Source organism: Protopterus annectens, chromosome 17.part0, assembly GCF_019279795.1.
Source record: "Protopterus annectens isolate FY-2018-M chromosome 17.part0, PAN1.0, whole genome shotgun sequence".
NCBI lineage: Eukaryota > Metazoa > Chordata > Ceratodontiformes > Protopteridae > Protopterus > Protopterus annectens.
Genome location: NC_056751.1, coordinates 19,637,005 through 19,664,192, shown reverse-complemented (window position 1 = coordinate 19,664,192; position 27,188 = coordinate 19,637,005). Strand labels below are relative to the sequence as shown.

General features: G+C 39.9%; 1 protein-coding gene across 1 annotated transcript in view; it reads left to right on the top strand.

Annotated features, from left to right (window-relative positions):
- Window positions 1-27,188, top strand: part of HELQ (helicase, POLQ like) — a 1,104,576-nt gene that overhangs the window by 979,490 nt on the left and 97,898 nt on the right. Inside the window, exon 15 of the mRNA XM_044059295.1 lies at window positions 2,074-2,247. Coding sequence (XP_043915230.1) covers window positions 2,074-2,247 — 174 coding nt within the window. The remainder of the gene's footprint in view (window positions 1-2,073; window positions 2,248-27,188) is intronic.

The window sequence follows — 27,188 nt, the reverse complement described above, 5'->3', positions numbered from 1 at the left end:
CTAAAACTATTCAGAAGCTTTCCACTTAGACGTATTCTGTGAAGAGGTACAGGTTCTCCATTCTAGTAGAGAGGTACCCACTGTCATTTTAGTCATTGCAGGTAATTCTTGCTCATCTAAATGCCTGTTTGATTTGGGTCTCACTTATTCCATTGTCTCATTGCTGTGTATGTTGAGGGAAAAAACTGTGGTCCTAAAATGGCTAGCCATCCACTTCATTTAAAGGCGTCAACATCTTTGCCCATCTTTGAAGGACCTTTCTCCTCCCTATAATCTGAAATCCAAAGTCCATGATTGACAAGCTTTCCTATCTTCTATTTGAGCCAAATGATTTAGCTGCTCTGAAGCTTATCTCTTGGAAGATGCTGTTCTTGGGGGTCGTCATCTCTTTCTGCAGCATCTCTGAATTGCTGGACCTTATTTGTAGGGAGCACTAGTTGGGCTTCAGAGGGCCTGTGTCTGTCCCTTAAAACTAGCTCACAGTTTTTCCTGAAAATCATTTCAGTGCTTTATTTAAGCTAGTCCTTTCATTTTCCTTTTTTTTCCTGGGAAAACACAGCATAACCTGGAAGTGCACTGCCAGCACAGGTGTATCATAAAAACAGTGCATGTATTCAAGACGAAAAGACCAGTTTTCTGCTTTCTTTCAGCTAAGGGTACTCTTGCAAGCCCTTTCTGAGTGAATTGCTAATTGCATTGTATTTTGCCATGGGACAATCACCCATTGGAAAATGCTACTGTCACTGTCCAGTCCGCCTGGAGTTTGGCTGCTTTCAGTGCTTGCATAAACAGTCTGTTGATATTATTTGTGTTACAGCCACCTTATATCACTTCACACCTCCACCAAGAATTATTGCTTGGAATGTGATTACAGGAGTCCAGCCTTTTTCAGCAGCTTGTGAATCCTTGCCTTTTGGCCTTTTTCTAGCTCTGACCTCCCAGGAATGTCTTAATTTATACTGCTTGAGAGTCTTACCAATAGTTACTCAGAACACAGAATCTTTGATTTCATATCTAAGAGGTTAAGTGCTCACTTTTGTCATCTGAGCTACTAGGAGATCCTCTGCTATGGGTGTTTATAACCTCTTCACCATACCTCTGTATAGGTTAGCTTCTCTATCTACCCCCTACAGATGTTTTTTTTTTTCTGTAAATTGAGCAAGCATTACAGTTTGCATTTTGTAATTTAAATGTGACTTTTAGGTTGTGCTGTCTAATTGTGTGGGGCTGACTTAGAGAGCACAAAAGGTGAACAAGGTCTCCTAGTCCAGACCATGATATCAGAGTTTACACAGGCCAAAAATACTTGCCTGCCTGGACAAAGAAGGTGAAGAGGTTTCACAACTGTTTCATACTGTATTATTAGAAGAGGAAATCCCAACAGTTACACATTACAGGGGACTTATTGCAGATCAGCTGATATAGTATAGTATATATATATATATATATATATATATATATATATATATATATATATATATATCCTCGTTTCCTTATTTATATCAGAATGGTTTATAGCCACATACACACACACACACACACACACACACACACACACACACACACACACACACACACACACACACACACACACACACGTAATAGCCTCAGAAATGTGCTGCATCTCACATTTTCCCAACTTTCAGTTCCTTTGGTTTCTCAGAGTCAAATTTATTGCTCTAGAACAGTCCACTTCCTTAGCATTACATTTACTTGTAGTTCTTGTTTAAGACACCAGTGCTTTGCAGCTGTTGCTTGATGTGTTATTTTGTAATTGTGCTTGAGATTTTCTATAATAATTACCTCTTATAGAATTTATGTTGCATGTTGTACCAGTTCAAACCATATAGTACTTGTTTTGTTACCACCCTGTCAATTTACTCAGCTTCTGTTCTATCTTACTAAGTTAAGTTGTTTTAGATGGAGCTGGTCTGATTTTGACTTTGTAAAGTAATTTCCCACCTGTGTTTTCTTGAAAACATAGTGGCTAGCTATTTCAACTTGTGATGTATGATTTAACATAAGTGAATGTTTACCCTGCTTACATTAAATGCATTTGTTCTTTCTTTTTAGAGTCCAGATTCTGACATTGTGAATAGATTTTATTTATCGTTAGTGCTGTATGCTCTTTTGAAAGAGACAAATCTATGGACAGTGGCACACAAATTCAACATGCCTCGTGGATTTGTTCAGAACCTGCTCAATTCAACAGCAGTTTTCTCCTCCTGTGTCCTGCACTTCTGTGAGGTAATGACAGAGAGTGAATGGGAAAAGTAAACAAGTAGTAATTCTGACGAGCCAGACTCTTTTGTACTTTTGTTTGCTAGAGAGTTCCAAATCTTGAATGACCAGAGGAACACTCATTGTATTGAATTCTTTATAGAAGTAATCTCTTTGTTTGACTCAGAGCCAGAGGAGGACACACCGTATCGATTGGACTAGAAATTGTTTGAGTTTTCCTTTTTTTATTTGAGATGTATTGCAATATTAATAACAGTATTACAGTCATGAAAAAAACTGAAAGATGCACACTCCAAAGAACCAAATGCCCCTGAACCAAGTCCATGCTCGAGCAGGGCAGTTCGATAGCCAAAATCCACGAATCTCAAAAAAATCACATTCCACCAAGATGTAAAACCAAATTTATTGCACCGAAAAACACAACTCTAGCAAGATGTTGCGACATCTTGCTAGAGTTGTGTTTTTCGGTGCAATAAATTTGGTTTTACATCTTGGTGGAACGTGATTTTTTTGAGATTCGTGGATTTTGGCTATCGAACTGCCCTGCTCGAGCGTGGACTTGGTTCAGGGTCATTTGGTTCTTTGGAGTATTACAGTCATGTAAATGCTAAACCGAAGTGACCCACAGCAGACATATTTATATTTGTGTTACTTCTGTTTGCATTTTTTCTACAAAGCAACTAACTTTTGTATTTACTACATCTGTTAAACATGTTTGATGATTTTTAGGAATTAGTGGTAATAATGCATTAGTTATGCTTTTTCTACCATAGCTCTTTTTCACTTTATGTAGATGGGGCGCACTTGCCATATTCTTGCCTCTCCTGTTTAACAAGAGTGAGATTGTTAACAAAATTAATACATCCACCACAGAAAGAATGAAGTGTCAATGCTTATACTTGCACCAGTGTTGCTTTTTCTTTTTTTTTTTGGGGGGGGGGGGGTCATACCTAATCAGCCTTGGTTTATACCCTGTATCTCATAGCTCTCAACATCTTAGCCCAAGATTCAGGGACCAAGCCAAAAATGAGGATCAATGGCTGAAAATCACAACCACTTTTTAAATAATGCTCTTATGTACTTAAGGTTGCCAGCATAAATTTTTTGCGTTACTATGCATTTTCTGAAGGCTATGAAGTCTGAACTCAAATGTCTATCGTTATTTAGTGACTACAGTCTTTAATGATTTTGACAGAAAACCAGTAATTTTAAAAGGAACAGACCAAAATTTTGAGGTAAAATTAGGAGCTTTTTGTGAAATTAGGGACAATTAACAACTACACTGAATCTTGGGATCTTTGCTTGTCTATTGTAGCTAAACATAGCTAAAATCTTGTCTTATTTAGCAACTCATAGTTCACATAACAGTGTTGCTGATTTCAAAGTTAACAGTTATGTGATCCAGTGGGTTGACACCGGGTGGAATGAATTTGATTCATAGGTATAGAAAAGATGTGAATAATCAGTAGTTACTCCATTAGCTAACAGTGTCCTACATAATTCTGTATTATGAATATGTTTATTTGCTTTCTTTATTGCAGCGCTAACAATTACAAGTAAGGCTTCGGCTACTAAGTCCACTGATAAATGGAAATGCAGTCCCATCTATAGAAAAGATCATTTAGTGTTCTAGAAATGTAAACTTTTATAAACTTACATACTTAAGTTTTGAAAAATAAATGCAGATACGACTACCAAGTTAAGGTAGCCAAACTATTTACTTTGGACTCTTTTTCTGGTAGCACCTTGGTGCCTTTTCTGTTAACTACACATGTGCACCCTGCCATTCTTCATCTCCTCCCACAACAAGGTAAGTTCTTCTTACCACTCATGCTGCCTGAAGAGCCGTGCAGTCTCTGTGTGGAGAAATGCAGGAATTTTCTCCATTCCATACTGACACTGGATTTTACTTAATATCCTGGGATATGACATGCAGTGTGACATATGTGGTAAGAACAATTACTGGCTTCTTCTGAACTTTTTCCCACTACTTGTCCATCTCATCTTAACCAGTATGTGCCCTTGCAGCAACAAATCCCTAGCTCTTTCATTAGAGCAGACTATGGGGCATTTGCTCCTTGCTCATCTGGTCAGCAATCCGAGACTGGAATGAGCCAGACATACTGAAGTTACATTTGTGCTGGCCCACTGATTAATACGACCAGTAAACTGACCTTTTAACCGTGCGCAAGAAAAAATAGCTTTACAGCTCAGCTTGCTGTATCAAATATTGAAGATTCAAAGGAAGGAAAAAAACATTATATCTTACTTTCGTTCTATTTCATAGTATTTCATAACTGTTAGGAACTTACCTCAAGCAGCATGCAGCAGTACAGGTATCATATATCTAGTAGCCCTATGTAATTCTAGCCTGATATCAGCAGGTGTTTTATAAAGAGCACCACAATGTGTGTTCCCCAGCTCTTTCCCAACCTAAACAGGGTTCAGCAGTTGTTATGTTACTAGTTTAATTTGTTTTTCTTTATAAATTTTAACAATAATAACTAAATTTGCAAACTGACATCTACTTTTTTCACCATGTCTTTACCTTGTCTGAAACATGTGGCAGGCAAGTTTCATTGAGGTCACCACATTTCCCTATAAAGCATCCATGTCCATTGTCTTTTTCTGTCTGGGGTTTTAACTTAGCACCCAGTGCTGCCCAGCTTTAAACTGCAGTGTGGCCTCACGTCCTGTACAACCTGGTTTCCAGAAGTGCATTTATTGCACAGGAAGATCCATGAAATGTAACAGCAAGCTGTATCCCTTTTTGCCATAATTGACCTGAAAATTATGGGAATACAGGTGGTAAGACCTCAGAAAGGAAAAAAAAAACACCAGGAATAGCCTCTTCTTCCCACTAAGATCTACTGAAACAGAAGGAAAGGTCCAAAAAAACTTATTACAGCAAAAAGAGCAGCACAGTAAATCCTCCCATGAGGATTTCTGGGATCAGTCTACTCACTGTAACGACTGATACAATGCTGATAATCCTAAATCTTCATTAACATTGGGATCAATGTATGTAACCACCATTGCTGGTTCCAATGACTCAATGTCTTTTGATATTGATAGTACTAGGAAAATGGTTGAAGATAGTGTTCACTAGTGCTGGCTTTCAGTTGCTCCAGTTTGCATCACCTAGTCTCTGGATACCTCTACTGACACCAGACTCAGAATTGTCTTCTATACCTGTGCCCACACTGTCTTCTAGGCCAACAGAGTGAGTATTGATTTGGAAAACACAGCCACTACCTGTCTGTATCACTGCCATTGGAGGTAATGATTATTGATATAAAATTGTCATCAGTCTCCACTATAGAATAGAGCCATCTTTATGACTTTGGGTTATCGACACTAACTGTGAATGTTTTCTTCCTGTTGGACTGTGCTTTTGACGTTTCTGAAATCTGAGATTGTGATGCATCTTTTTCTTGAGTAGACCTGCAGCTTTCACAGTTATGCTTTAGATATATGCTTGGTTAAAAATGTAGCATTCACTTGAAAGTGTATTAACTAAGATTTTGCTGTTGCAGTGTACTTAAAATTAATTTTTGGTCTTAAACGTCGTGCTTATATTTAAGAACTAGAGAAAAGAGGTAAGACTGAATAAAGTTTGTAAAAATTAATGTGACTGCTGATCCAGTTTATGCTCCTACTGTATGAAACAGACTATCTGATAAAAGAAGGTATTGTGGACAGAATCCTTCCTTTCACTGATAGACATTTTGGTACTAACCTTATATAGGGGTTGGGGTAACTTGCAAGGCAGAAGTGGTTCAGAAGGAAATCAGAGGTTTAATATATAGATCAAACTTTTCAGAGCAGAACTTAATATATAGATCAAGCTTTTCAGAGCAGAACTTAATATATAGATCAAGCTTTTCAGAGCAGAACTTAATATATAGATCAAGCTTTTCAGAGCAAAACAAGTTTTCTGGAGCAACATGGATTTTCCTGTCACAGTACTTTTAGAGCAGAGACTTACATTGTGTGTGTATTTGCAAATACATCCTCTACCATATTGTTGGTACCTTCATCTGAGGTAAAATCTCAGTATCTGAATTTTTTTCCCAAAATGTATGGTTAGAATGCATACCAGAGAGGGTGCAAGATAGGTATCTTGACAAAACCTGTCCCTCATTTGATTTCAGTGTCTTGCAAAGCAACTCCAGGTTTGATGAGCCCACTTCTGAAAGAAGTGACGGATAAAAAGGCTATAGAGAATGTTCTTTTTTCCCAGGGAAAAAATTATGCACCCCCCCAAGAAAATTAATAGTTGAAAATCTGTTTTAGTTCTTTCCGATTTTCAAATAGCCCTTGAAAATTCAGACACTCAGAATGATTACTCTTCACTCTCTGCTTCCTCTTCCTCCTCTTTCTCAAGGAGACTGGATGGTAACTTTAAGTCTCAAAGATGGTTATTTATGAATTTCAGTTTTTCCATCTCACTGGTGATACTTCATGCTTCACTGTGATAATCAGTGTCTTCAGTTTGCTTCTTTTCTTTTCTCTCTGACCAGAAAGATTACTATAGCAATAACCCACGCCTGGGGTGTGGGTAATGCTGGATTTACCCACGGTTGGCATGGTTCGCCCGAGGGACCAAACAAAGCCATCCGTGGGTAAATCCAGCATTACCCACACCCAGAAGTGGGTTATTGCTATTATACAATGACATTATTTAAGAAAAGAAATAATTACTTTTCTTAAATAATGGCATTGTATAATGCCTCTTTACTGCCCTTCCGCAGCTGTCTGGTATTCTGCGGCAGTTCTGATATACTGCGCGCCTGCGCAGTACATCAGAACTGTGGGCAAAAGCAACGGAGAACGCAAGATCTCCATTGCTTTTTTTTACTGTCTCGCTATGTTAAATGGGTTTAACATAGCGAGACAGCTTTAAAATAAGCAACGGATATCTCCGTTGCTTATTTTAAAGCTGTCTCGCTATGTTAAACCCATTTAATATAGCGAGACAGCTTTAAAAAAAAACGCAACGGAGATCCCAAGATCTCCGGTGCTTTTTACTATTGTCGCTATGTTAAAGGAGTTTAACATAGCGAGACAGCTTTAAAAAAGCAACGGAGATCTCCGTTGCTTTTTTTAAACCTGTGTCGCTATGTTAAACTCTTTTAACATAGCGAGACAGTGTTTTATAATAACGGAAAAAGTCCGGGCGACCGGACCTTTTTCCTTTAGTATATTGAGGGATTTACAACGGGCACGCTGGTTGGGCTGGCCAATCAGCGTGCACGTTTTAGGGGAGGAATTGTATAATTGTGGTTATTGTATTACTGTGTCTGAGATGCATACACACATAACTGCTTGTCAGATGACTGTTTTAATCCATGGCCATTCAAAGATGCAGCTTGTGGAAGACTAAAGTTTCTTTATTCACCTTCTGGATTCCTTTGATCTTATAATCAGAAAGAAAAGTCCCATTTCGTACGTGCTCGGCAGAATTTTCTCCTATGGAGCTTTTGTAGACATAGTACAAATTAGGGATTTCTAACCTTAGAGCGTATTTGTGAGCATGCCATTCATCTTCCTCTTCATAGCAACTGAAGTCATTTTGACAGTAATTTTTTTGCCTTCAAGGGTCACACATCTGCAGTGATCATTGTAGTATAATAGGTTTCATATGCAAAATAATTTGGTATTAGCTGAGATATCTCAGGGGCTGGGGTATCCATTCTTGAAAAAGAAGAGTATGCTTATCCTTAAAGTAGATATTCAGCTGAGATTCTGATTTCTGCAGTTCAGAGGGATGAAGGACGGTCATTTTCCCTTCCCCAGATTCTTGCAAGACATTTATCAGACTCTAGATGAGTAGCTCATATGAGGTCAGCCAATATGCAATGCTTGGGGTTACCTTTGCAAGCTGAACTGGATATCAGTGTTAACGGTATAGTACCCATGAACATGCCTAGAAGGCCTTTAGAAATTGCTTAAATCTAGAAGTCGTTCAGACAGTTTGGTGTAGTAGATAAACATGGACAGAGGAAATCACTCATACTTGTTATGCAGGATTACAATGAATGAGATGTGGTCTTGCCACTGAAAATCCACTTTACAGCCTTCACCTACCTGGGAGTTTCTTTGTCTTAGCAAACAGTCTTATTCATAAAGATCAGGCAGATCTCAAATGGCAGCTGAGCATTAAAGTTTTCCTTTGCTTATTGAGCATATTAGTGGGTTCTGACCTTAGATCTCTTTGCCTGTCCTCGGAATGCTCAATTATTATAATGGAAAGATGGAATGCCTTTGTATAAGACTGGAGATAAGATCTCTTTACATTTCAACATTTCCACAAGTATTGCTCTTATTTTGTGAGCTCTGGTGAAGGCTTCATATGGAAAGGTTTATATTGTGACAGCTAAGTTGTGGCAGGGGCAGCCTTGTTTTTTTCCCCAGTTTTAGCTCAGTAACATATTGCTTCTGAGATATTGTCTGAACTGACAGGTGGAAAGTGCTCATCCAGACCTACTCAGATTTTCATCCAGAAGCTCAGAAATTAACTGTCCAGATGTTCATCATGCATACAGCTGCAGTCATAACAGATGGGTTATCCTGCCGTCAGGCAGGTCCTCGGTCGGCCGAACTCCAAAGTCTAGGTCCGGCGTCGGTTGTCGTCGCTTCTTCCCTGACGTCAGTGCGGCAGGGGTACAAAAGAGGCAGCCGACGCCATTTTCTTCAGTCTTTCTTGCCGCGCGGTGCCCGAAGCAGAAGCATTTCGCAAGTGCTGGTCGGCTAGCTCCTGAGATTTACGAAAATATTTCAGCCGAAGTCTTCTTGAAAGCTAAGTACCCTGTTGGGGAAACTTTTCTTGCCTCAGACCGATGCCAGACAAAGTTAATAATTGCATTTCATGTGGGAAGCAAATACCACATAAGGATTTCCACTCTTTCCGTATACCTTGCTTAGGCGCAGACCACGACGTCTCGGCTTGCCGTTTTTGTGCTAGATTCAACAAACGCACTATTAAGCGTCGGGCAGAGTTCGCCCTTCACTTTTTTTGGCAAAAAATTTTATTATATTATGTCGTCGGATGCTCCGACTCTAGTTTTAAGCAAAAAACGCAAGGATAAAGACCGACATACGAGGTCCGCACCACCTACTGAAACCACGCTAAGGCCGACTACCGGTTCTGCAGTACTCAGTGAAGCGCCGACGCAGCCCCTGAGTACCGATGACAATGCATTACCGATGTCTTCAGTACCCGAGGTCGCAGGCTCCTCGGCCCCCATTCCTACTACAGGTACCGACGCCACTCCTGGCGGGGAAACTCAGAATTTAGACAGGCCTGCCATTTCTCAAGGGGTCTTCAGGCCTTCCTCCTTCTCTAGTAAAGCCTTCACTAAATCCAAAACAGCCATGAAAACCAAAAAAACAGGTTCCTCAGACCCCCTCTCAAGGCACGATGCCTAAAAAACAGATGCTTAAAATGGCTGAGGATTTGATTACTCTTATCAGGGGTTCTCAACCCCCCTCTGACAAAAGGCCCAGATTAGAGGAAGACTACCCTTCCTCAGATCAAGCTTCTATTACCTCAGAACTTTCTGAGGACCAGGATTATGCCTATTCTCCCTTCGAAGATTCTGATGCAGAGGAGTCTATTCCCTCGGTCTCCCCCCTGAGGACTTCTCTTTTGGGGAAACCCTGCACACATTGAGGGAACACTTTCACTGGGAAGGCCAAGATTACTCAGATTCCAAGAAAAGGCTCAGGGAATTTCTTCTGCTCCCCCAGCATAGTACTCTGGCTATCCCTCCTGTTTTAGATATATTGGATGATGTGTACACAGAAGCCAGCCTTAATCCTGATTCTTTGCCCCCAGCTCCTGTTAAACCAGACAGGTATTACCGGGTTCCTGATTCTCACCAGTTCCTATACAAAAGCCATATTGCTGACCCAGAAACTATTTCACAGGGTCACAAGGGAATTAAGGCCTCTACTGCTAAAAACCCATTACCTTCAGAGAGAGATTCCAGAGCTTTAGAAAGGTGGGGGGAAAAGGTGTACACCTCAGCCACTTTAACCATGAGGGCATTAAACTGTCAGTTCCATATGTTAAAGTATCAACAGTTTTTGATATCTCAGCTGAAAAGCAAGATGACACAACCAGAACAACCAGATTTAAGAGTTACAAGATTTGTCGCATGGTGCAGAGCAAGTGGGTAAACATACCTTGCAGTGTGGTTTTGATGCTTTAGAGGCCTCATGTAGAACCGCTGTTACGGGGTCTGTTATACGTAGGCATGCTTGGCTCAAGGAGCAAACCTTACCAGATCATGTCAAAGCTAAATTATTAGATGCACCTCTTCAAAAAGATGTATTGTTTGGTGTTAAAGCTGAGGAGGTGCTAAAGAAAATGGAGGAAAAAGCGAAATCAATGCAAACAGTGAAAGATTTCCTGCAGGTACAGCCTCCACATTTCAGCAGAAACTGGCCTTCAAAAAATTGGCCCTTTCCAGCCACGGACAGACCTCAAAGGGGCAGATACAGGCATCCAAGGGGTAGAGGGCAACCTCAAGGATCTTTCAGAGCCAGAAAGTGGCAAGCACCAACCCCAAGAGGTGGAGAAGACAGATCACAGTCTTTTAGAAAACAGACACAATGACTTCCCCCTACACCTGCCTAGTAAAGCTTTAATGGCAGCACCTTTGGGCGGAAAACTGACATTATTCTCAAAAAATTGGCATATTGTTACAAGAGACAAATGGATTCTGGACATTATAGACAGGGGCTGCAGGTTCCACTTTCACACCCTTCCAAAATTGAGAGGCATGCCAAACCTGCCACAAAATCAAAGGGCAGAGGCACAAAAACAAATTTCAGCTCTCATGGACATGAAAGCAATTCAAGAGGTACCTGCAAAAGAACAAGGTCAAGGGTTTTATTCCAGACTATTCCTGGTACCAAGGAAAGACAAAGATTGGAGACCTATCTTAGACCTATCCATCCTAAACACATACCTACAGGTGCCAAAATTCAAGATGCTCACATTACAGCAGCTTCTTCCCATGCTGGGCAAGGAGTCTTGGCTGGTAACATTGGACCTCAAGGAGGCATACCTGCATGTCCCTATCAGACAAGATTGCAGAAGATACCTCAGATTTCTTGCAGGTTCAACCCATTACCAATTCTCTGCATTGCCCTTTGGCTTATCTACTGCACCCAGAGTGTTTACGAAATGCCTGGCATCAGTAATCGCCTTCTGCAGACTACATGGGATACAATTCTACCCATATCTGGATGACTGCCTGATCCAAGCGGACAGCAAGGACATACTACTGCAGCACCTGGCGTTTGTAATTAAACTATTGAACTTCCTGGGATACAGAGTCAACAAAAAGAAATCAAAACTAATACCCTCTCAACAAATAATTTTCCTGGGTGCCAGCTTGGATACAACCATCCAGATGGCCTACCTCATGCCATACAAACAAGGGCAGCTGTCTCAATACTTCAGAAAAATGGCATCTTACACCAGGCTAACTGCAAGGAAAATCCTGCAGGCTCTGGGATTCATGGCATCTTGCATCCTACTAATCCCATGTGCAAAGCTGCATATGAGGAAACTTCAATGGTACCTAAAAAACGTATGGTCTCAACACAGCCACAGCTTGGAAGCAATCATACCACTCATTCCATGCCTTCAAAAGGAATTTATGTGGTGGGCTCAGGCTTGCCAAAGAAACACAGGTCTTCCTTTCTGTGTACCTCAAGCAACTCAAATCATCACAACAGATGCCTCAGACTACGCCTGGGGAGCACACATGACAGATCAGTGCATTCAGGGAAAATGGGCCCGAAAAGAGAAGCACCTTCACATCAACCAAAAGGAAATGCTAGCCGTGCAAAAGGCTATTATGACCTTCAAAGACCTACTGCATCCAGGCCAGCTATTGATAAGGACAGACAACACCACAGTGATGTGGTACATAAACAAACAGGAGGGAACTCATTCATACCCCCTGTGCAGGCAAGCCATGACCCTATGGAACACAGCACTGGAATTGCAAATTCAACTACAGGCACAATTCCTGCCAGGGAAGGAAAACACACTGGCAGACAACCTAAGCAGAAATATGACAGATCCACACGAATGGAAGTTGCATCCTCAAGTTTTCACAAAGATAACTCAGGCATGGGGACAGCCAGACATAGATCTCTTTGCTACCCACAGAAATTGCCAGTTGAAAAAAATTTGTTCAAGGACCTATCATCCACAGGCCTGGAAAGTGGACGCACTTTCCTTCAATTGGGCAACATTGACAGTCTATGCCTTCCCGCCTCTTCCTCTGCTGTCCAAAGTTCTATTAAAAGCCAGAGCAGAGAGGCCAAAAATTATTCTCATTGCTCCAGACTGGCCAAGACAACACTGGTATCCTCTCCTGAAGAGCCTGACACATTCCCCACCATGGATCCTGCCTGTAGTCCCTCTTCTGTTGTCCCAGCACAACTACAAAACTCTTCACAGACATCTCAAAACTTTAAATCTAGCTGCATGGAGAATTCCTTAACTTCCCAACAGTTTCTCCTCTCCAAGGAGGTGCAGGATGTCATCTTGGAGGCCAGAAGACCTTCTACTAGAAAGGCCTACTCCGCCAAATGGAAACGATTTTGTGCCTGGAATCAAGAAAAGGGACAGAATCCTTGGGTAATAAACATACCTCAAATTTTACAGTACCTAGCCTAGATGTTAAACAATGGACTTTCCTTCTCCTCCATCAAGATCCACGCTTCAGCCATTTCTGCACAATACAACACAGATCCTCCTTTATTCTCTCATCCTCTCTTAAGGCAGTTCCTCAGAGGGGCAAAGAATATAAAACCCCCAAGGAAACCACCAGTCCCTGCTTGGGACCTCAACTTCGTATTGGAAAAGCTGACCCCTCCTCCCTTCAAGCCAGCTTCTTCATCAGAGTTACAGTACTTGTCATGGAAAACAGCCTTTCTTCTGGCTATCACCGAGGCTCGCAGGGTTTCGGAGCTACAGGCCCTCATGGCAGTGCAACCATTCATCATTTTCCATCAGGACAGAGTTTCCTTACGAACCAACCCTACCTTTATGCCAAAGGTAGTATCCAGTGTAGCTTTGAATCAGACTATCCACTTACCTACCTTTTATCCTAATCCTCAAAACAAAGGGGAAAGACTACTACATTCCTTGGACATTCACAGACAACTTCGTTACTACTTGGCAGGACAAAGCCATTCAGGAAATCTGAGCAACTCTTTGTGTCCTATGCTGCAGGTGTTCAAGGAAAGGCTATTTCCAAACAGACAATTTCAAAATGGATAGCCCACTGCATACGCTTTTGTTACTCATTTCATGGAAAAACTGTGCCTGCATGCATCAGATCCCACTCCACCAGAGTCACAGCTACCTCTGCAGCCTTCCTCAGGGGGGTCCCTACCAAGGACATTTTGGAAGCAGCCACCTGGAGTTCAGTGCACACTTTCTCCAAACACTATCACCTCCCACTATACTCAAAATCTAGAGCGGGCTTTGCCACAGCAGTCCTGCAGGGCATCTTAGCCCCTCCTAGTTCCACTTAGTGCCTACCACCCTTACTTAGCTTTGGGATTTTACCCATCTGTTATGACTGCAGCTGTATGCACGATGAACATAGTACAGTTTTGTACCTACCATAAATGTAGATGTTCGTGTGCTCATACAGCTGCAGTCCAGGTTGCCCTCCCTCCATCCCCTCTTAGGACAGGCCTTATGACAAACACTTTTCATACAACCTTTTTGGGGTATTCTTTTATGGTGTATTTGCTTGCAATTACTGTTTTTGATTTATCAACATTGCATCTTTGCATAACATTATGTTTGCCTTCCTTCTGGGGGCACCTGACATCTGGGGCAAGAAAAACTGAAGAAAATGGCGTCGGCTGCCTCTTTTGTACCCCTGCCACACTGACGTCAGGGAAGATGCGACGACAACTGACGCCGGACATAGACTTTGGAATTCGGCCGACCGAGGACCCGCCTAACGGCAGGATAACCCATCTGTTATGACTGCAGCTGTATGAGCACTCAAACATCTACATTTATGGTAGGTACAAAACTGTACTTTGTTAATGGCTCTTTTTTTTTTCTGGATTACTAAAATTTTGCTGACATTTAGTAATTCTTGAATATCTAGTTGGAAGGTGTTTTCTTTCTGGTGTCAAACCAAGGGTCTTTCTCCATTGCAGGTAAAACTGTATTTTATGTTAGATTGTTTTATCTTATCTGCTTGACTAGTGACTTGATTATTTCTTATTTAAGACTAACTTTTTTGCTAGTTCGTTTGTTTTGGGATGCTATTCCTTCTTTCTTTGGTGAAATTGTTCTTTACTGGCATTCTATATATGAGACCTAAAAAAAATAATCCCATCTTGAGGTATGAGCTTTGTTTCGAAGTATTTTAAAAATTCCCTTGAATCAGTGTATTCTGTTCCCTTTAAGGTTATGACCTGAGAAGGGTTTTTAAGGTGTAAGCCATGGTGTATTCCTAAGTTTCTACTGTATACCATAAGGATAGTGTCTCTTTGCATATATATGATTTATGTCAGAAATGATACCCATTGACCCATATCACTGTAAATCAGAAGTATCAGTTACATTGCTTTCATCTTCACCCTCAGAATTTGTAGAAGTCTGGCATTTTATAGAGCTGTGCAAGTAGTTTTGAATCTATATTTCTAAGGCTAGGCTCATTAAGAAATATGACAAGCTCTTTGTTTCTTTTGCTCAGAACAGACAGGCTGTGCTTGTAATTAAGCAAACGGTTGCTAACTGGCTTTTGAGTTGCTATGACTGTAGTAACAAAGCTGTTTCTGTTGACACTGTGACCTAGAGAAATGGAGCCCTGTCTGCAGCCTAGGCAGCTATGGTTCAATTAGCAGCCTTGGCACTGGAAAACCCCCGCAGGAAGGAGAGACAGCTGAAGGGTGTGGCCTGCTTACTTTTCTTGGGTGGGAGGGTGAGAGGTTTAACTGCACGCAGGGGCAAACTAGGTGGCACAGAGCCACGTGGAGGAAATACCTGCTACAGAAGTGCGGTGACTTAATTTACAGATAGCCTATTGCAAATTTCTTCCCAGTGCCTAGCCAGGTGTGTGCAGGTTAGGGCCAGGAAGCAAATCCGTAAAACGCAAACTACCTTGAGGTGATGGCTGTCTAGATTACAAACCCTTCCTGGTCAACCTGCAACCCAGTGATAGGGAACACATGGACAATTGGCCAGGATGGGCTGATCAACAGACAGCAAAAGCAAAGTGCCTCAAAAAATAGTTCTAGGGCAAGTTAAGAACTCTGTTTCTGCAGTTTCTTACAAGTATTTCTGCTTTGGACATTTCTGAAGCCATGACGTGATCAAAGTAAATGCCCACTCAAAAGCTAGGAAGTTTAGCAGACAATTTCTCTTCCCTGTCTAATCCATACTTGGGATTCTTCTCAGTAGCAATGCCTACTGAAAAGAAGAAAAAAGGAAAAATAAGTATGTTTATGTGGAATACTCCCATACAGTTGCTGGCTGGTTTCCTTCTTTTCTTTACAAGCACTTTCCATCATGCTCCTTGTTTTATTAGTTTATTCCTGTTGTTTATTTATGTTCTGCATGTTTTGGAGACAGCCTGGAGTGTGGATGTTTTGATGGATATACAGCTTTATTGGACTCTCCTGTCGGAAAGGAAGCAAGAAGTGGAGGTTGTACTATTACAACACGGTGCTACTGGAATCTTGTTGATATGTTTTTGGAAACACAGATTTCCACTTGTCTGAGCTGCTTGGTTATAAAAGTACAAATTCCTTCCATAAATCTGAAAAGAGGTAACCTTGTGGTGTTTGATGGTGAGCTTATGTTAGAAACATTTTAACAGTGACTATACTAGCACTGCTGAACCAGAAACAGCCTGGGGTGGTCAGAGTGAGCTTGCTCCTACCCTTTTGAGAGCTGTTGAGTTGGTTTACCTTGCTACCATTTTTGTTTAATTGCTATCACTTCAAATTGAGGATGCCTGGTTACTGCATAATTGTATTGGTGGGCAGATGGTAAACATGTACTGAAGAATGCAGGCTAAGAAACTGTTTAGTCCCCTGTTTTGGGGAAGAAGCTTTACTATAAATCAGGATTAGAGGCATTCCCTGCATTAGTGACTTTGTGCTAATCTCTTGAGGTATTTTATCTGTGGAACTATTGCAGACTTGTAGGTCTATGGCTTTCTGCTTTCCCATAATTGTCTCTTACATCAATGAGAAACTATTTACCTTCTGTTTTGTTGGTGTTTAAATCCTAGGAATCTGTGGAGGCTTTTTTTATTTTGAGAATTGGGCTTAATGCCTTCTGTTCTGAAGGTGTATGTAAGGTTTACTCTAAACTAGGGAGTGCATCACAGTATGTTGGGGTACCTTTCATAATTAGTGGTTATGTGCTTACACTTCTGTTTTTTCCAGCAAATTATTTTTGCTAGTGGCCTTTCAGTATTAATGAACTATAGTGCTTATTTTATGTAAAGTTGTATTTTTGTTTTTCTGCTAATTGTTTTTAGCAAAGTTTTGTGATTTGTTTTCATATCCTTTATTGGTGCTGTGGGCTATGGCTACTAATTTCTCTTGCAATCTACTGATATTTTTTTTAGCTACGTGTTAATTCTATTTACAGTACAGGTTGAGCAGGCTGCTTTACTGGCAGTTAGTTTGTTTAGTATGGAGTTTTCCTATCCTAAGGACTTCTTTTTGGGACCTCATCTTGGCTATATGCCTTTTAAACCCTACACATACTGATCCCTCAGTTTCCCTTTTTCTAGATGTTTGGGGCTTGTGAAGAGTCATAGGGCTGAAGTTAGGAGATCCTTTCCTGCATTCTTGAACTTGGGGAGGCTTTGTGAGGGAGTCAGAGTGATGCAGCACCACCCTGGGGTGAGCTATCACTTTGATAGGGGGTTCTTCCTGTGTTGTGATAGTACCTTGGACGCAGGATTGTTATCTCTGACCAGTAGACAGAACCTTCCTCCCTGGAGTGTTGACTAGGGCTGTGTTGTATAATGGCAGGCCGATCAGGAACAAGCTTGCTGTTATATTAGAATTGATCTGTACAATTGTGTATTTCACAGGTTGAACAGCTGCTTTGAGTCTTGTGCTCTACTGGGCTGATGCATTATACATAACTCTAGCCAACAGGACAAAAGTGGGAGAATGGCCATTTGTTTTTTTGGGGGGTTTTTTTGCATGCAAGCCTGAAGATGACAGCTCTATTTCATTTGATTATATGCTGAATGCACGAATGATTCCTCCTTATACGCCATCTACCAGGTTATCTGGATGTGTTTCTGCAGAAGTTCTGATATCCTTTCATTAATCTAGTCCAGAAATTCCCAACTGTATTCTTTATCATGCCTACAGTGCTACTTGTATGGGCTACCTGGTCCCATTCAAGCTGATAGTGCTTGAAAGGCATATTGTGCAATGCTTTTATTCTGCTATAACTTAATCATGGCACGGAAGTTGTGGTATTGAATGCCATTCATTAAAATGTGAGAAAATAACATTTTGAAAGATTTTTCTCACATTTAGTTTTTCTTACTCTAGTTGTAGACGATTGCTGTCCAGCTTGCTGGCAGCCAGGAATGTGACACATAGTCAACTGGCTACTGATGGGTTTAATGAGCTGTGTTGCATGCTACGGTGGCTGTTTCATGAAAAGTGCAATTTCTCCTTTCATTGTTATTTAGTGTTTTTATGTACAACGCCTTGGATTAGGCATTTTAATACTTTGAAATAATAAGAAAAATAAATACATTTGTTATGAATAGGCTTTCTGAATTTATATTTAAATATAGTCTTGTCTGTTTTATACTTCGTTGTCTGCTGTCATCTAGTAATCTAGTAGCTACACAAAGTATATGCAAATTGACATATTAATCCACATTGTTTGCTGCCGTCTAGTGGTTATACAATATGTATGCAGATTATGCCATATTTATTATCCATTGCTTTGAGAAACTCTTGTTGTTTCGGGTATGAAAACAGTTGATGTCTTTCTGTTCATATGTTGCACTATTCATAACATGAGGGAATCCGCTGCATGCTGCCCAAAATATCCGGCCAGTGTACAAAAGTCTAAAGCTATTGTTAGGTACAAGCAATGTCGCACATAGGATCCCATCCAAAATCGGTCATAAAGTGATGCTGGGTATATAGCAGACGTCTTCATGCACCATCCTCAGAACTTTTCTGATGCCAATCTGAACATTTTCTCCGGTTGTTTGCTCATCCGCAAAGTTGTGGATTTCGACTCAGATAAGTGCTCCATTGTTTTTTTTTTTTTTTCTTTTAAATTTTTTGTGCTACTGTTGTTTGCTGAGGTTACATGTCATCTAGGAAGGGCAAGTGCCAGTGTGGAAGGCAAATTCCACATAAAGATACCTAGGCCTCAATCACGACCATACCTCTTGTGCTGTTTGCAAGGCTTTGTCCCTAAGACCCTGTGTAGTCGGTTCACTTCTCTGAATTCATACCTAGAGAACCAATGCCTTAAGTGTTTATCTCATGGCACTATGGAAAGTGTGTCAGGTCCTTCAGGGGAGCCTGTTCTTAAGAAGGCCAAGAAATCTAGGCCTGAGGTTTCTGTTGCTCCTCCAGTTCTAGGCATTTCTCCTGAGGCTGATGTTGGCCTGGAGGGCTGTTTGGAGGTAGCTGGTGATTCTTCTGCAGGTACTGCTGTGGAGGCCGCAGAGGATCCTGCTAGCACTTCCTTGGGGGATATGCAGCCGTACGCTTTAGACATAGGGGGAACCCAGGCTCATTGCCTCTGAAGGCCCTCTAGGCATTACTCAAATCCTGATTCATGAGGAGGTCCCTAACAACACAATAGAATGCAGACTGTCATTGGGTCCTTCTTCCCTCCACCATATGGAGGCTGCACTTAAGAAGAATCAGAAAACTAAGCATTCTTCTCCTTCTCCTCAAGAACAATCCACTGATTGACAAGCCTTGTCACAAGGACTGTTTAATGCCTTCATGGCCCTTAGGCATTCCACAGGGTTTCTCTTACCTCTCCTTCCCTTTCTCCCATTTCTCCTCAAAAAAAGGATCAGACTTGAGGATTGCTCTGATGAGGATGAGTCTCTGGCATACTCTGCCCAGATGTCTTCTCCACTGGGATATGCTTCCCCAGAGGAGGAATCAAATGGAACTGATTCTCCAGGGGAAGATATTTCCTTTGGAGAGACTATAGTGAGTGAAAAACGAGAAAATGTTTCCAGTGGGACTGCTCTCAGGTTTCAGACATTCAAAAAAAATATTATGATTTTTTACAGATGGATTCCACAGCACCATCTGCAGTACCTCCTGTGCTTCCAGCTTTCTTGAATACTCTTTATTTTGCCTCTAAGTGTCCAGATTCATAAACTCCTGCCCCTAAAGTGTGAGACAGATTCTGCAAAGTGCCAGAGGACTGTAAGTTTTTGTTTAAGTGCTCTTCTGCAGATCCAGCTACAGTATCAGTGGCTGCAGATACACACTCTAAACTTCCCTTCTCCCCTTGGACAAGGAGAGCAAAGTCATGGAAAGGTTGGGGAAAAAAGTATATACTTCGACCACTCTGGCCTTTTGTGCCATAAACTACCAGATCCATGTGGCCAAATACTTTTTACCCCTCTTTTTAAAGCTATTAAGCTGATTTCTGTGCTTCCAGACTCTAACAGTAAGTCTCAGCTTGCTTCAATTCTAGGTTCCTCTGCCCAAATGACAAGTCAGTGTATTAAATGCATCTACGATGGAGTGGAAGCATCTGCCAGAGCAGCTGCATCTGGCTCGGTCCTTCAGAGGTACTCTTGGCTGAGACTGCAGCCACTACTAGATGATATCAAAGTTAAAATTATGGATGTTCCACTAGATTCCAAGGCCTTGTTTAGGTCTGCTGCTGCAGAATTCTTTAAGTCCTTGCAAGAAAAGGGCAAGGAACTCCAAGATCTTAAACATATTTTTGTGTCACCAGTTCCAAAATTTCAAAGGAGCTTTCTGTTTAAAATTCCCTTTGTAAGGAAGATATCCAGACCTCCTTCCTCTAAGAGTAAAAAAGGTGCTAGAAAGCCTTATTCTGACAAATCTTCTTCTACTACTCCTGCTGCTCAGAAATAGCCCTTTCTGAGCAAGCCAGTTAGTCTGTGACTACCAATCTATTTGCAGTCAGACACCTCTATCCTTAAATCTTTCCCTGTCCCTTCCTGCGTGGAAACAGATCTCCCAAGACTCCTGGGTCATTTCTGTTATCCTCAGAGGATACTTCATGGTTTGGAAGATTCCTCCTCCCTTCAGGGGTATTCCTCAACCTCCAAAAGATCAGTTGACTTTCTTCCCTCAGATGATTCACATCTTGCTTTCTCAGGGTACCATTCAAGAGGTTCCTCCTTCCCAAATAGGAAAGGACTTCTATTCAGTTCATCCTAGTACCCAGAAAGGATTGCCCTTGGAGACCCATTCTAGATCTGTCTGATCTAAGCACCTTTATAAAGGTGGCCATCTTTTGCATGCTTTCCTTAAACACTCTGCTTCCTCTCATTTTCTTCAAGCCTTCGTGGTGTAACTGGACATCAAGGATGCCTATTTTCACATCCTTATTCATCCTCTAGACAGGAAATTTCTGCACTTTGCTATTGCTTCCTCATAATTTCAGTTTACTGCCTTGCCCTTTGGTCTGTCTATGGCATCAAGGGTCTTCACAAAATGCTTAGCTCTTCTCATTGCATTTTGCAGGCTCAGGGGCATTCAGATTTTCCCTTACCTGGATGACCCTCTCTTCCAGGCACATTCTCCAGAGATTCTTCTTCTACATTGTCTCTTTTGGAAAGATTAGGATTCACTGTAAATTTCCAAAAATCCTGTCTAGTTCCTTCACAGGACTGTGTTTTCCTAGGATGCGGAATTCAATCAATCAAGATGCAGGCTTCCCTACCTCCTCAAAAAGTCTTGTCTTTAACCACTTACTTTTAAGCCATCATTCCACTCCAACCCCTGACTGCCAGGGAGTTCCTCTGTCTGCTGGACTTCATGGCATCCACTATTCCCATGCTACCTCTAGCCAAGGTTCACATGAGTAAACTCCAGTGGTATCTCAGGTCAGTCTGGATGCATCATGCTCATCCACTAGATTTTGTGATTCCTCTCCTTTCCTGCTTGACAAAAGAGCTAGAGTGGTAGAGTGAACAGGTTGCCTTGTATCCAGGACTTCCACTTCAGCCCTCCCCATCTCAGGAGTTGTTCACAGACTCCTCGGATGTGGGATGGGGGGCAACACTTGCCTCTTGGAAGGTTCAGGATGTGTGGTCTCCTTCCCAAATGGAGAAATGCATAAATATCAAAGAGATCAGAGCTCTCATTTTTGCCCTGCAAACATTTCATCCTCTTGTGCAAACAGGTCCCTTAAAGTGGTTCACAGACAACACCACAGTTCTTTAGTATGTCAGCAAGCAAGGGGGGGCAAGTCATATCTTCTGTGCAGGTTGGCTTTCAAGGCTTGGGAGTTGGCAACTCAATATTATCTGACCCTTCAGGCAGTTTGCATACCTTCCAGTCAGAACGTTGTGGCAGACACATCGAGCAGGTCCATGACTCAATCCCACAAATGGATGTGAAACAGGGATGTGTTTCTGGACATTATCCACCAGTGGAGTACTCTTCAAGTAGATCTGTTTGCCTCCCCTATGAACAGACAACTTCCAAAGTTTTGTGCCAGAGTTCCTGATCCTCAGGCATGGAAGATGGATGCCCTGTCTTTTTCTTGGAAGAGGATGTTTCTCTGTGCATTCCCCCCTTCACCCTCCTTCAGAATGTTCTGTTAAACATTCAACAGACCAACCAAAAATCTTGCTGGTTGCTCCCTTTTGGTCAAGACAGCATTGGTTCCCCCTTTTTCTGCATTTAGCCAAAGGCAATCATCACAAGTTACTTCACAGGGTGATCTACACAGACAGGATGAGGGATCTCTAATGCATCCACAAATGTCAACCCTTCAGATGACACTGTGGGTGATAGGATTTTGATCCCTTTCAGACACCCATTTTTTGAGGACTTGCTAGAAAGTTCTGTAGGAAGCTAGGAAATCCTACATTTCCATATGGAAGAGGTTTTCCATCTGGTGTCGTAGAACCATTGTCTGTCGGTATTCCAGTGGTTTTGTCTTATCTGTTTGAATTATTGAAGACTGGATTATCATACTCTTCAGTAAAAGCTCATCTCTCAGCCATTTCTGCCTGTCTGCCTGTGACACCTTCTTTGGCTTCAAGGTTGGAAGTCAAACTTTTCTTGAAAGGCATCCTTCATATCAGACCACCGAGGAAACCAGTTCTGCCTCCTTGGGATTTAAACTTTGTTTTACAAAATCTTATATTGCCTCCCTTTGAACCAGCAGTTTTGTCTTCCCTTCAATACTGCACTTAGAAGACAGTGCTTCTTTTAGCTATTACTTCAGCCTGAAGGGTTTCAGAACTTCAAGTCCTTATGGCTGCTTCTCCTTTTACAGATTTCCATAACAATAGGGTTTCCCTACACACTAATCCCTCTTTCATGCCCAAAGTGGTGAATGAGTCAACACTTAATCAGTCCATTAATCTGCCCACTTTCTTTCCCTCTTCACAATCTTTTTGTGAGTGTATCTTACACACCTTGGATGTGCATAGAAAAGTTAGGTTTTATTTGGATAAAACCAAGTACTTTAGGAAATCTGACCGTCTCTTTGTTTTCTACCATCCCAGGGCTCTGGGCAGACCTGTTTCCAAGCAGACAGTCTCCTCCTGGATTTCTAAGACTATTTCCGTTTGTTATGTGACTCATGGGAAAACCCTTGCATCTCCAGTTAAAGCTCATTCCACCAGAGCTGTGTCATCTTCATGCGCTTTTTTCAAGGGTCTGGATACTTCTTCTATCTTAGTAGTAGCCACTTGGTCTTCTGTCCATACCTTCACAAAACACTACAATTAAATGATGTATGTAGATCTAGAGCTGGTTTTGCCAGGGCTATTCTTCAGGGGTTCATAGAGAGTGCTACTGCCCCCTCCTCTCACTGTTTCTTCTGCATGATCTTTGGTATTCTCCCTCATGTTGTGAATACTGCAACATATGAGTAGAAGAACACCGAATAGTTCTGTAAAATCTTACTATAACCATAGATGTCCTTCTCTTCTATATGTTGCAGTATTCTGTCCCTCTCACCTTCCCCCTGATGCTTGCTTAATTCCTGGATGTGTGTTTCTCAGTTTACCTTGGGCTGGTGTTCTGACTAGGGCATTTAGTTCTGAGGCTGGAACGTGCAGACGTCTGCTACATACCCGACATCACTTTATGACCAATGTTGGATTGGATCCTATGTGCAACATTGTATGTACCTAACAGTAGCTTTACACTTTTGTATACTGGCCGGATATTCAGGGCAGCCTGTGGCAGACTCCCTCTTGTTATGAATACTGCAACATATAGAAGAGAAGGACATCAATGGTTATGGCAAGACTTTGCACACCTATTCTATATGTGTCCAGGATGTTATTACTGAAAAGGCCAAAAAAGAAGTCAGTTATCTGTTGTTAAGGTAAGTAACTTACCCAGCTGTACTTTCTGTCAAGAACTTCTTACGCATTTGCAGTCTGTGCTTTATGCCACCTGATGATTACCAGTGTGTAATTCTTAAGAATTTATGTTTGCTGAAAATATGTTTGCTGAATCTCATTTTGTCACTCAGGGATCCACAGTTGGGTATTAGCAAACATTAAAATGAAGAAAACGTTTTTCTAGTGGAGACAGAGACCTTGACACACAAACCCTTCATGCTGGGTCTCTTCCCTCTGCACCTCTAAACTTAAACTTAACTCTGATATGATTACATGTGAAGAAAGTAATCTCTAACCACAACCACATTCATAGAAATATACTGTCTGTAGCATGAGATGTAATGCTCCTTTATGTTTTTTGCATCAGCACAGTGAAGCACTGGTGAATCCTTCTTTAGCAAATAAAACTATAACCAGTACCTACTACTTAAAAATATTTAATTTCTGTTATTAGTATTTATGAATGTTAGTATATTTTTCTGAGTCGTGATTGGAAAAAAGGACCAACTAGTCCATTCCATTGGCTGGTTAGCAGAAGAAATAAAATGATTGACACAGTGGGATTATGCACCGTTTGTTATTATTATAAAGAGATGTAGACTTGGATGGTAGTTGGAAATTACATTCAGTGGACATGAAAGGGCATTATTGTGAATATTTAGAAGAAGGGTAGAAGCAAATACATGCAGAGTAATGTTTTTTTTTTAATAAACAAGAAACATCTTTATTAAATTATAATATATGACACAGGCAATCTTACAGTTATATAAATGAAAATAAACCATACCGACACACTCTCAGTTGCAAACATTATACATTACAAACCATGCCAACACAACTGTAGCTGCAAACATTATACATCACTTATAATATAACCAATCATTGTTGGTCAACCATTACATAGCTCACTCAGTTCCTGCCTTCTTCTAAACCTATGTATGCAGAATAATGCTTTGGAGGCAGAGTGAAATTTAAGGGAGGGCAGAAATTGTACAATTTATGTAATGTTGGATTGATGATAGCTATACAAAAAAAAACGTGATGTATAATGTTTGTAACTAAGAAAATGTCAATATGGTTTATTTTCTTTTATACAAATGTATGTTTATGTGTCTTAACTGATAATTCATTAAATGTGTTAAAAAGGAAAGGAAATATTTTTATTTTCTTTTATACAAATGTATGTTTATGTGTCAACTGATAATTCATTAAATGTGTTAAAAAGGAAAGGAAATATTTTTTTTTTATTAGCTTTGTACTATTAAAAGTGCAGTTGCAGTTTAAAAAGATATACTTCTCAACCTTTAAGTACCAGAAATCTGGACAAAACAAAAAATAATGGGGGAACAGAGGCTCAAGGTTAGGGACAGATTTTAAATATTGCTTTTGTAAATGTACACCTTTCCTTGAATAACAAGTTTTGTGTTAGCATGCTTTTTCTGAAGGATATGAAGTCCGAAACTGAAATGCATGTCATTATTTAGTGACTTCAGTCCTCAATGATTTGCTAGAAAATCACATGCTTTATGAGAAACTGACCAAAAATATGAGGCATAAATCTGGCCAGGTGAGAGGTGACAGGCACAATGCTTGCTGCTTTTCTGGAATTTGTTCTCTGTGACAGAAGATAAACTTTTCTACCAATTCCATCATAGATCAGTGTCATTAGCAGGTAGAATCACTGTCACTGCCCAGTCTTCCTCTAATTTAGCTCAGTTAACCAAACACACATTGATAAAATACAACCTTGATCAATAGTCATGTCTCTACAATTGCTTGTAGCCGATCACCTTCAGGATTACTATATCACATAAGTAAGACATTCTGTTTGCAGTCATACACTTAGAGGGATTAACATTGTCATGGAATCTAATAAAGCAGATTCATACTGCTGTAAGTCAGTTGTCCTACTTCCATCATTTTCTGGTTATTAATAAAACACAATTCCAAGCACACAAACCAGCGAAAGGTGAACCAAGTTACAAAAAGAGCGCTCCAATAAACAAACCACTTTATTCGATGTACGTCTTGAAGTGTGAAACATGCACATACACTTTTCGTTGCTACCATCAAGCTAACTTCCTCAGAAGACAAATGAACACAATACGCAAGGGTACTTAAATAGTAGCCCTGTATCCTATTAATCAATCAATCTAAAATCAATTAAATTAGGTTAATTAGACATAAATTAATAGATTCACAAAACACAAGGAAAAAAACAGCCTCTCTTAAAATAGTCGCTATAGCAACGATTCACTCTATTATAACATTATAACTAAATTACTGTATTACCATACTTAAAAAATTATTATTAATTAATTAGTTAAAGAATTAATTGAAGAATAAGTTAGAAACACATAAACATAGTCATATAACTTTGCAATCATTTGTTTAAACATACAGAAGTCCAAAATGAACCAAAGATAAGGTAGAAGGGAAATGTCCTATCACCTAACAGAATAACTACAAATATAAAATTATAAATAATTAGAATTTTGTTTATATACACTATATACTATATTATAAAAATTGATTTAACTATTTTATTTAATTATTAACTTGAAGCGTAAATATATATAATACATATAACAAAAAAAAATAAATAAATATATATATATATATATATAATATACAATAAAAAATCTACATATATAATGTCGAATTTAATATCAAATAATCATATAATCATATAGCTAAATAAACTAAGCATATTCTTATAACTATTTGCTTAATAAATTTTGATATTACTATAAAAATAACATGTTCAACATATTTAAAATAATTTTAGGTACAAAGAAAATTCTTTATGTATATAAAAAATCTTTTTTTATATAAAATATATATAAAATATTTAGAATATTTAAAATATTTAAAATATTAAAATATTTAAAATATCCAGAACAAGTCAAACATTATCTTTCCAAATTCTTAAGTCTTAAAATGCATTTAATGGAGGACATTTCATTAATACCAGGAAACTGATTGGCATTTGTTGCCAGTTGCCAAATAAGTTCTTTCTTTTCCAATTTGGCTTGTACGAGCCACTAAAATTGAAGAACTTATTTGGCAACTGGCAACAAATGCCAATCAGTTTCCTGGTATTAATGAAATGTCCTCCATTAAATGCATTTTAAGACTTAAGAATTTGGAAAGATAATGTTTGACTTGTTGTGGATATTTTAAATATTTTAATATTTTAAATATTTTAAATATTCTAAATATTTTATATATATTTTATATAAAAAAGATTTTTTATATACATAAAGAATTTTCTTTGTATATAAAATTATTTTAAATATGTTGAACATGTTATTTTTATAGTAATATCAAAATTTATTAAGCAAA